Below are 10,509 nucleotides of genomic sequence, written 5' to 3'. Positions count from 1 at the left end.
CGGGAGTTACTTTATGGGGAAATATCCTTCCTGTCTGCTGTCCTGCTGTCAATTCAGCCACCTTAATTAAACCACAAAGAAATATGCGTCAGATTTCGAGCATAACATATTGAGATTTCTATTTAGTCGCGGATAAAAAACAACCAAATAGCGTATGCGCTTGTTTTCGAAGGCCACTAGGTGAAAGGTACCAGAGCGCTAGAGAAGCGCACAGCCACCTGTAACATTAGCAGCTGTCAATCAGGTGATCTATGATCGTACAGCAGTGACACTGACACACGTCCATCAGACATGAGCTTCTTTGGCTTCGGACAGACCGCTGAAATCGACATCGTGTTGAATGACGCCGAGACCAGGAAGAAAGCGGAGCACAAAACCGAAGATGGGAAAAAGGACAAATATTTCCTTTTCTACGACGGCGAAACTGTAAGTGGGAAAGTTAACGTGACTCTCAAGACTCCTGGAAAGAGGCTGGAGCACTATGGGATCAAAATCGAGTTTGTCGGACAGATAGGTGAGCTATCCTTCCGTGAACATCCGCTCAGAAGTGTTCGTGTATACATAAACATGTCTTGTGATTCACAGAGCTGTACTATGACAGAGGGAACCACCATGAGTTTGTCTCGTTGGTGAAGGATCTTGCACGACCTGGTGAGCTTTCACAGTCCCAGAGCTTTGACTTTGAGTTCACCCATGTGGAAAAGCCCTATGAATCTTACACTGGCCAGAATGTCAAACTGAGGTAAATCTATCAAGTGCTTCATTACCAAAGTTACTAATCTGTCAGAAAGCATTTAGAACTGGTGCTTGTAGTAAGACAGTAAGCGTAGAACATACATGTTGTTATATGTTAACAATACAGCAGTGTGTCCTGTTGGGAGGTACAGAACGTACCTGAAATTCTTCATTCTGATCTGTTTAGGTACTTTCTGCGAGCGACGATCAGCAGAAGGCTGAACGATATCAGTAAAGAGTTGGATATTGTAGTGCAAACGCTGTGCACATATCCAGAGCTCAACTCTTCCATCAAGATGGAAGTAGGAATTGAAGATTGTCTTCATATTGAGTTTGAGTACAACAAATCCAAGTGAGTATTCATTTTGTACCATTTGATATACAGCTGAAGCCAAAAGTTTACGTACACCTTGCGGATTCTGCAAAATGTTAATTATTTACCACAATAAAAGACGTTTAGATATAGTCCACAAGAGAAATTAATAGACGAATTAATAAAAATTACCCTGTTTAAAAGTTTACATACACTTGATTCTTAAAACTGTTGTTACCTGAAAGCTCCACAGCTGTGTTTTTTGATTTTTGTTTAGTGATAGTTGTTCATGAGTCCCTTGTTTGTCCTGGCCTTCTGTTTTAAAAGAAAATCCTTCAGGTCTTGGTTTTTCAGCTTTTGTGTGTATTTGATCCTTTTCCAACAATGACTGTATGATTTTGAGATCATCTTTTCACACTGAGGACAACTGAGGGACTCTTATCCAGCTATTACAGAAGGTTCAACCGCTCGCTGATGCTCGATTATGACGATTTCTTGTCATAATGTAATTTCTTGTGTCCTGTTTAGATACCATCTGAGGGATGTCATCGTAGGAAAGATTTACTTCCTTCTTGTGAGGATAAAGATTAAACACATGGAAATCGATATCATAAAACGGGAAACGACTGGAACGGGACCCAGTGTGTACCATGAAAATGACACCATTGCCAAATATGAGATCATGGATGGGGCACCGGTGAGAGGTAAAGCTAAACTTTGTATTATTTTATGATACTATAGAGCATACTGGCTTCAATTTAAAGGCATAATTCACACAAAAATCACAATTCTGTCATTAATTACTCACTTTCATTTTGTTCCAAAACCTGTAAGACCTTCGTTCAGCTTCGGAACACAAATTAAGATATTTTTGATGAAATCTGAGAGCTTTCTGACCCTGCATAGACAGAAACGCAACTGACATGTTCAAGGCCCAGAAAGGTAGTAAGGACATTGATAAAATAGTCTATGTGGCATCAGTGGTTCAACTGTAATGTTATGAAGCTACGAGAATACTTTTTGTGCACAAAGAAAACAAAAATAACGGCTTTATTCAACAATTTCAACTCTTTTGTGTCAGTCTTCCACACGCATTCTCAAGAGTACCACAATGTCGTTATTTTTTCTGTTTTTTGCGCACAAAAACTATTCTCATAGTTTCGAAAAATTATGGTTGAATCACTGATTTCTATGCAGGGTCAGAAAGCTTTTGGATTTCATCAAAAATATCTTAATTTGTGTTCCGAAGACATTATTTTTAGATAAACTGTCCCTTTAAACAGTTTTCTGAAATGTATTGTTTTCTCATGCACTAATGTTATGGCTTTGCTTTCTTATTCTTTCAGGCGAGTCGATCCCAATTCGCTTATTTCTTGCCGGATACGAGATGACGCCCACCATGAGGGACATCAATAAAAAGTTCTCTGTGCGTTACTACCTGAACCTAGTCCTTATAGATGAAGAAGAGCGACGATACTTCAAACAACAGGTCCGGTATTCCACATGTAATGTAACTAGGGCTGTCAATCGATTAAAAAATTAACTAATCACACGTTTTGTTTTTTTAATTAATTGCAATTAATCATGATTAATCCCACCTAAAATTAACATTTTTAAATATACTCTTATATTGCAATAATTTCACATTCAATCTTCAAATAATTGTAGATGCAACATAAAGATAGTATGTTTAATATTTATTTAACTGCATGTTTTTTACAACTGAAGGAGAGTATCAGGGATACTACAACAGCATTTTAGTGCCACGTTTAAAAAAAAAAGTCTAAATGTTTTGCGATTTACATTGAAATTGCGAAAATGAAGTTGAAATTACAAGAATAAAGTTGAAAACTGAAAAAAAAACTAATTTCGTGTTTCGTAATGATCATGTTTAATTTAGCGCTGTCGAAATTAGTTAACTCAGGCGATTACTTTCCAGTTTAACAGTATTAAAAATATTTAACAATATACCTTTTTTTATATTCACAAAAATATTAATATTTTACAACAGTGTTTAGTACCGCCTGAAAAAAAAAAGTATGATTATGAGATTAAAGTCAAAATATTAAATAAAGTAAATAAAGTTGAAGTGTTGCGAGAATAACGTCAAACTGTTTTGCAAATATAAAGTCGAAATATTTTGAGCACATTACTTCTCTCCATCTTGAAGTAGGAGTAATACACATTGCTGTTCCTTCTCAACAGGAGATCACACTCTGGAGGAAAGGAGATATTGTGAGAAGAAGTATGTCCCAACAGGCCACCATTGCCGCCCAGAGATATGAGGGATCAAACTCTGAAACTGCGTCAGCAAAAGCCAAAGAGGAGACTGACTAAACACAAGATGATGTTTCCTCAACAGCTCAAACGAACCTTGTTACATCAAAATCATGTTTTATAAGTCTCAAAGGGATCAGTGTGGCAAGTGATTTTTGCCGAAAACAGTGAAATCACTTCTTGAGAACAAAAATGAGAATCGAGCTTGTAAAAGGCAGTCCTTAACTACTTAAGTATATAGATTACAAAATATTTTTTTATTTGTCTTTCCAATACTGCGTGCATTTCCATTATACAATAGTGACCAACAGTTTTGAAATGATAGGGTCTTTTCACATGTACGCTGCGGTTTTCATGCTTGATTTGTGCGTCATGAATTTGTAAGCCATTTCTTGTTATGCTTAAATTTTGCTTTAGTCTAGTACACTGAGAAATTGGAATCTAGCTTCTATACTTCGTCCTGTTTAATGAGCCCAAAAATGAGATTTACTGTGATCTTTTGTATTCTAAATCTAACGCTTCATGTACTCTTAATAGAGCTCTGCACAGTATTATTCTGTCATTAGGGTATTACAAATGAAGGCCATCACAGGAATGTCTAATAAGGGAACGACTAACAAACTTTCCATGAATATTTTTATTATTGAAGATTTTTTGATCTGGTGTCTTAAATGTTTATTTCCTATTAATAAGAATCAGCAGAATCATCAGCACCATAAGGTTTTCCAGTATTCTCAAGAGTGCAGTTAAAATCTGTAACAGAGAAAATCCTTTGTTTGCTACTCATTTTTAAAGTGAATTTTCCATTCTTACATGTGTATGTCATTGTATTATACTAAATATTTAGCTGTTCAGGTGATGAGGAATGTCTATAAACAGCCATGCAACCGTGAAAACTTCTGCTAAAGGCGCATTTAATCGGCCCCATTGTAATAAAATTTACTAACCTCTGCATTCAAGATGATTTCCTTTTTTTCTGAAAGAGGTGAGCAAATATTTTATCAACAAAAAATGTTTTACTGTTTGGTATTTCGAGGTTACATGAGTATAGGATACGTACAGAAATAACTGATTATACAACTTTATTCTATAAAAGTTTTAAAGAAGTGAGAGAGAATCATAACAGGATGAGATATAACAGACTTTTATGATGATTTTCATATTGGATCTTCGTTCTCCAAACTAAGGACAAAGTCATATTCCTCTGAAAAAAAAAAAAAAAAAAGCATGAGCTGATAATTGTTTAAAAATAAAAAAAACTACTGTCCACAAATCCAAATAGCTTAACAGCTTGAATCAATTTGGATTTTTTACAAACAATTTTCATAAATTATAACATAAATTTAATACAATATAATATTTCAGCTAAAACAAATTTCGTATTTAAAATAATTTCATTATTTTTTAATTGTTAATATATACATTTTATCTTAATAAATCACATTGTAAATAATACTACACGAAAATGAGAATATATTTTACTCGCTTATGTATTAAAGGGATAGTACAGAATACAAATGAAAATATTTTTGATGAAATACAAGAGATTTCTGACCCTGCATAGACAGCAACACAACTGACACATTCAAGGCCCAGAAAGGTAGTAAGGACGTCATTAAAATAGTCCATGTGACATCAAAAAGTATTCTTGTAACTTAATAAAATTAAGGTTGAACCACTTAAAGGTCCACTGAAGTGCCTTGAAACACGCGGCGTTATTCTATGTGGTGATGTACTTTTAACTGAAACAAAAACATATCGCCCACTTATTTTGAATAGCCAATAGCGTTCCATTTATATCTGTTCGAGGCCAGAGCCGTCAAGCTCGGTAAAGCCGCATTTGTAAGCTTATGACAGCCACAGACTAATAAATGACCCCACAGATTCAATATGAAACTCTTGCTAAAACAAAATAGTGATCATAATCATACTGAGGCTGTGTAGTTTAATACATGCCGATCGTGCATATGATCTGCTCCATGTTATTGCGTCTCTGTGTAGGGGGCGGGACACTACGGACTCTAGAGAGCATTTGATTGGACAGAACGTTTGATGAGAAACTGAAGTGCACGGTGATATAATCACAATCGTTGATTCATATTGGCGGAAGTGACGAGACTGTAAGTTTTGAATGCCCATATCTTGTAAACGCGAATTTTGTCGTTGTTTTAAAGCACACTAGCTTATAGATAACCTTAAGGCTAATATATTCATACTAAAAGCCAAAAAACTTCCATTTTGATTTCAGGGGGACTTTAAGTCACATGGACTACCTTTCTGGGCCTTGAACTTGTCAGTTGCATTGCTGTCTATGCAGGGTCAGAAAGCTCTCGGATTTCATTAAAAAATATCTTAATTTGTGTTCTGAAGATGAACAAAAGTCTTACAGGTTTGGAACGACAAGAGGACGAGTAATTAATGACACAATTTTTATTTTTGGGTAAACTATACCTTTAATTTCAACAAACCTGTAGTGAGGGGCTGAACTGATAGTCTGGCCCTGGTGAAGAGGGCCATATCTTTTAAGGGTCCGCCTTTAGCTTTGTGCTGCAGGTGATATTTCTTCAGCTCGGTCAGAGGAATGAAACGCTTGGTCATCCTTTCAAACTGAACGTCAACCTATGTACAGTTAACCTGCGGTCAGTTCTGATGGCAAAAATAGAAAGTTATCGTAATGAATCTTTTTGTGGGCTGTGTAAAGACATACCATACTCCATTTAGGGTTATCCGCTTTGCTGGAGGCGTCATAATGCACGTCTTTCTTGTCAAATTGTGTATGGTCGACATAAGCCTCCTTTACAATCTGTAAAAACAGTTCATGAATATCATTCTAACTATTGTTATGCGCTTAGTAAAAATGTTAAAGCTTCTACTGTAGTGACTCCTTACCTTCATGAGGCCAGCAATACCTGGCTCTTTGCAATTACTGTGGTAAAAGAAAGCCTCCTGGCCCTCCTTCATATCTCTCATGAAATTACGTGCCTGAGGAGAAGAGTCTCAAGTATCAGTATAGAGGGTTTGCACTTATGTCACGGTTTGGTCAGTTACAAGGATACACGGCCATATTGGAGATACTTGGATGTAAACAAAAGCATGGATTGCACGGTTAATGTACTACTGAATGCGATGTTCTGCTTATTTATGCTGTCTAAACCATGGAAAAAACGTGGAAACTACTAAATCATACAGAGAAGGACTTGGTAAGCAGGAAGTGGCACAAATAAAGTGAATAGGTGCTGAAGATATGTACGAGCAGTATTAAGATATTAGCCTAATATTTTACCTACCTGACCAGAAATGATAAAAACAAAAACGAATGTTGTCAAGAACTCTTTTCCTTGATTAGTACAGCCCAAAACGTGACAAAAATTGACCATTTATAGCAGCAATAATCAGCCAAGCATGCGAGTTTCGTTCAGTTTAGTGGCATTGTTTACCTCAGTGCTGACAATATGGCAGATTAATGAAGCGTTGTGAAAACACTTCTTGATAAACATAATGTTATCTACCTGATAATTCCGCACTCCATCCCAGCATCCAGTCTGATTGGGAAGGGCTTTCAGGTCCTCAATTCCAAACTGCAGTTAGAGGATGACAAAATATTATATCATATCATATAGCATCACTTCACATTTAAGTTATTAATCTGGATAATTAGGTTTACCTTCACCTATTAACAACATTTAAAATCTCTTTTAATTAAAAAAGCTGCATTATTGAACATTTAACTTGATGTTTCTCCTCATATGAAGTCAGTTTGTGTCACATATGAAAAAAAAATCATGCTTGAGTTAATCATCATTATGAAATAAAAGTCATAATTATGACATTATTCATAAAACTTAAAGGAATACTTCACTTTTTTTGGAAATAGGCTCAATCTCCAACTCCCCCCCGAGTTAATGAGTTGATTTTTACCGTTTTGAAATCCATTCAGTCGTTCTCCTGTTCTGGCGATATCACTTTTAGCATAGCTTAGCATAGATCATTGAATCCTATTAGACCAATAGCATCGCGTTCAAAATGACCAACGAGTTTCGGTATTTGTCCTATTTAAAACTTGATTCTTTCCTCTTTACATTTTCCGCCGGTCTTAGTCAGGGTGTCTACAGGTTTGACCAAGTTAAATTTAAGACATTTTAAGACTTTTTAATACCATTTTCAAACAAAATTTAAGACCAAATTGAAAGTCCCGCAAAAGTCTAGCACAAAACTATGAAGATATTTTAAATTATTATTTTATTTAACTGATTATTCTTGGGAATATTCAACAGAAAACACTATTCCAGAAGAAGAAATTATTTTCTATTCCATGACAAAGTCAAGGCTCTCACACACTTTGAAGCCAATGTAACAGTGTAACAAACACGGATTTTGAGTCATGGATCGGATCATTTTTCAAGTTTGTTTTTTCCTAATTACTGAATGCTTACTTTAGGTAGGCTACTTCTAATCCACAGCAAAAACTACTATCTGAACTAAAGTTCAGTAACAAAACAAGAACAATTACACAAATGACAAGTGTAAATGAATACAACATAAAGTTAGTAATAAAATCAATAACACTAGTATTCAGGAGGGGAAATTTAATAATTAATTGTAAAATAACTAGTGTTTCTCACTGCAGGTATTTATAGGACGCTGTCTCTTTAAGGCCAAATGCCCAAACCGAATACTGGCACGCATCTCTTTCTCAGCTGTTTCGGTTCACTGAAGACATAAACGACTGTTAAACAGAATACCAAAACGGGTATCAAGACATGACTTGGTATGTACGTTTCCGTTCAAATAGCAGTTAAAGAGGAATCAATCTGTGTGAATCGCGCCGCGCGCCTCTCTCTCCTCTCTCTCTCTCTGCGCGTGCTCGCGCCAGTTGTGTGCGGCAACGTAAAAACATGTGCTAATTATAAACTTTTACTCTATGATGGTTAAATTTAACAGCTAATCTGCGATTCAAATGCGTGTAGTTGGGCGGAAACCCGCTAAATCTGGCAACACTGAGGCGTTGTCAAGCAAGCGCGTGTCTAGCAACAGAGCAGATTTAGAACCTGCACAGGAGATTCTCCTCAAAACGATAAACTTTTCATTTTCAAAGTGTAAAAAATTTAAGACCCTTGGATTTAGATTTAAGACAAATTAAGACATTTAAAGGCCTTATTTTAGGACAACGGAATTTAAGACTTTTTAAGACTTTTTAAGGATCCGCGGCCACCCTGTTAGTACACGGTATAACTGCAGAAGAGTCAAGTTTTAAATAGGACAAATACTGAAACTCGTTGGTCATTTTGAACGCGATGCTACTGGTCTAATAGGATTCAATGATCTATGCTAAGCTATGCTAAAAGTGATATCGCCAGAACAGGAGAACGACTGAATGGATTTCAAAACAGTAAAAATCAACTTATTAACTCGGGGGGGGGGGAGTTGGAGAATGAGCCTATTTCCAAAAAAAAGTGGAGTGTTCCTTTAAGATGATAAGATGCAAAGTCATAATCGAGATTTTAAAAAATGGCAAAGTTATAATTATAACAAAATGTCAGGAATGTGAGAGACTAATAGAGTGTCACTGAACCGAATCAAACTTGCATATTTTGCTGATTATTGCTGCTGAAAATGATCAATTATTGTCATGTTTTAGGCTTTACTAATCGGTCGGATCGGGAAAAACATTTGGAGTACTATAGACTGCCAAAAGTTATGAAAAATCAAAGGCTTTGTGGTTGGTCAAACTGAACCAGGATAAAAATCTGGCAAATCAGTTTGTTCTTATCATTTCGAGTCAAGTAGGTGAAATATTAGGCTAATATCTTAATTAACACTGCTCATATGTTTCTTTACCGCCTATTAACTTTAGGTTGTCAAAATATTGCGCCATGTCTTACTTTAAGTCCTTCTCTATATGATTTAGCAGTTTCCACACGTTTTTCCGTGGTTTAGACAGCATAAATTAGCAGAGAAAACGTATACAATTGTACATTTCACGTCCAATCCATGCTGTTGTTTACATCCGAGTATTGCCAAAATAGCCGCGCATCAGGGTAGCGGAACAAACCGTGCGTTCACGCCAATTTAGCTTATAAAAAGCGTTCACGTCCTCATAGAACTTGTAATTACAAGTTGTGAACTGGGAGTCTTCTGAAAGATATGACTGTACCACCTTACCAACGTAGGCTCTGTTTAGGCATTGATAGTGTTGCCATAGAAAAAACATAATTCCGAGGACGTTAAGTTACTCGGAACAGCTCCGAGTAACGTTAGAACGTCACGTGTTGTCATCTGGGTGATTACGAAAAGGCGTGAACAGCATAAGTGCAAACCCTCTATTTGTGATTATAAGGCAAATCAAAGTTATGAGATACTAATTATTAATGACTGAGTTATGCGTTAGAATGTAGAAATTTTACGTTTATGTTTTATGTCATAATTTTGATTTACGAAAGCATGACTTTTTTATGCAGTGCAAATAGGCATCCACATCCCACTTGCTGTACTTCTCTGTAATGTACTGTTGTTTAAGTTAAACTTTTGCAAACAAACAAAACAGTTGTTGAGACATTTTTTTTTTACCTTCACGTCCACTCCATTTTCAATCCGACTCTCAGGTTCTGACTTCATGAGCCAGTGGCTGTAAAATGCTTTACCTGCGTCATCATCTTTATTTTTCTCCACATCACTTTTTACTCCTGCTGACCTTTTTCTTTTGCCAGTTTTGCGTTGTGCAACATCATCAGACCCCTCACATTGTTGGGCGTCTGCATCAGCTAAAACAAGAAGCAATTAATTAAAAGTGATGACTTGTTTCGCATAAAACTAAAAAGCGACGCAACCCTTATATTACACAAATTACTTACTGTGTTTAGTAGATTTGGCGCTGCTTCGTGTTGTTTTCTTGGGTGGCATGTTTCACTGCAAATACGAGGAAATGTTATACAAGCATTTGTGTTCAAACAGCGCCCTGGTTGATCACATGTGGCCTGGAGGATCATATCTCGATTTAGTCTTTCATTTACACCCAGTCAGTGAATGTGGGATATATACAAATAAAAGTGTTTCTAATTATTAAAACGGCTTGCAACTTAAATTTAATTCATTCTTGTAGTATAAAAATAGCTAAAGCTGCGTTTATGGTACGCATACATGATTCACATGAAGGTACCTGTTTCAAGTCCAAACTGTTTACAACT

At 36.2% G+C, this 10,509-nt stretch overlaps 2 protein-coding genes across 3 annotated transcripts; one reads left to right on the top strand and one right to left on the bottom strand.

Annotated features, from left to right (window-relative positions):
- Positions 1-35: 35 nt before the first annotated feature.
- vps26b (VPS26, retromer complex component B) lies at positions 36-4,284 on the top strand. The gene is made up of 6 exons (XM_073817197.1): positions 36-514; positions 586-742; positions 923-1,087; positions 1,577-1,752; positions 2,395-2,537; positions 3,254-4,284. The coding sequence occupies exons 1-6, from the start codon at positions 292-294 to the stop codon at positions 3,383-3,385; spliced, it is 996 nt and encodes a 331-aa protein (XP_073673298.1). The 5' UTR covers positions 36-291; the 3' UTR covers positions 3,386-4,284.
- On the bottom strand, positions 3,948-10,447 carry thyn1 (thymocyte nuclear protein 1). Of its 2 annotated transcripts, XR_012338367.1 has the most exons (8): positions 10,177-10,447; positions 9,893-10,086; positions 6,835-6,903; positions 6,215-6,307; positions 6,033-6,128; positions 5,794-5,944; positions 4,273-4,529; positions 3,948-4,078 (listed from the first exon to the last, which is right to left on the bottom strand). XR_012338367.1 is itself a non-coding variant. In XM_073817199.1 (7 exons), the coding sequence occupies exons 1-7, from the start codon at positions 10,223-10,225 to the stop codon at positions 4,483-4,485; spliced, it is 699 nt and encodes a 232-aa protein (XP_073673300.1). In that variant the 5' UTR covers positions 10,226-10,447; the 3' UTR covers positions 3,948-4,482. The 2 variants fall into 2 exon arrangements, 1 of the variants encoding a protein (XP_073673300.1); XM_073817199.1 differs by having other exon boundaries at positions 3,948-4,529.
- Between the last annotated feature and the right edge of the window lie 62 nt (positions 10,448-10,509).

Source organism: Garra rufa, chromosome 14, assembly GCF_049309525.1.
Source record: "Garra rufa chromosome 14, GarRuf1.0, whole genome shotgun sequence".
Classification (NCBI taxonomy): Eukaryota; Metazoa; Chordata; class Actinopteri; order Cypriniformes; family Cyprinidae; genus Garra; species Garra rufa.
Note: the sequence above shows the minus strand (reverse complement) of the source record. Positions and strands in the feature narration are given on the sequence as shown.

Coding starts and splice junctions, on each gene's coding strand:
- vps26b (XM_073817197.1), top strand. CDS start 292: ATGAGCTTCTTTGGCTTCGGACAGACCGCTGAAATCGACATCGTGTTG. Junction 515..585: donor CGAGTTTGTCGGACAGATAG/GTGAGCTATCCT, acceptor TGTGATTCACAG/AGCTGTACTATGACAGAGGG. Junction 1,088..1,576: donor TTTGAGTACAACAAATCCAA/GTGAGTATTCAT, acceptor TGTCCTGTTTAG/ATACCATCTGAGGGATGTCA.
- thyn1 (XM_073817199.1), bottom strand. CDS start 10,225: ATGCCACCCAAGAAAACAACACGAAGCAGCGCCAAATCTACTAAACAC. Junction 10,087..10,176: donor CGCCAAATCTACTAAACACA/GTAAGTAATTTG, acceptor TTCTTGTTTTAG/CTGATGCAGACGCCCAACAA. Junction 6,308..6,834: donor ATGGAGTGCGGAATTATCAG/GTAGATAACATT, acceptor TCTTCTCCTCAG/GCACGTAATTTCATGAGAGA.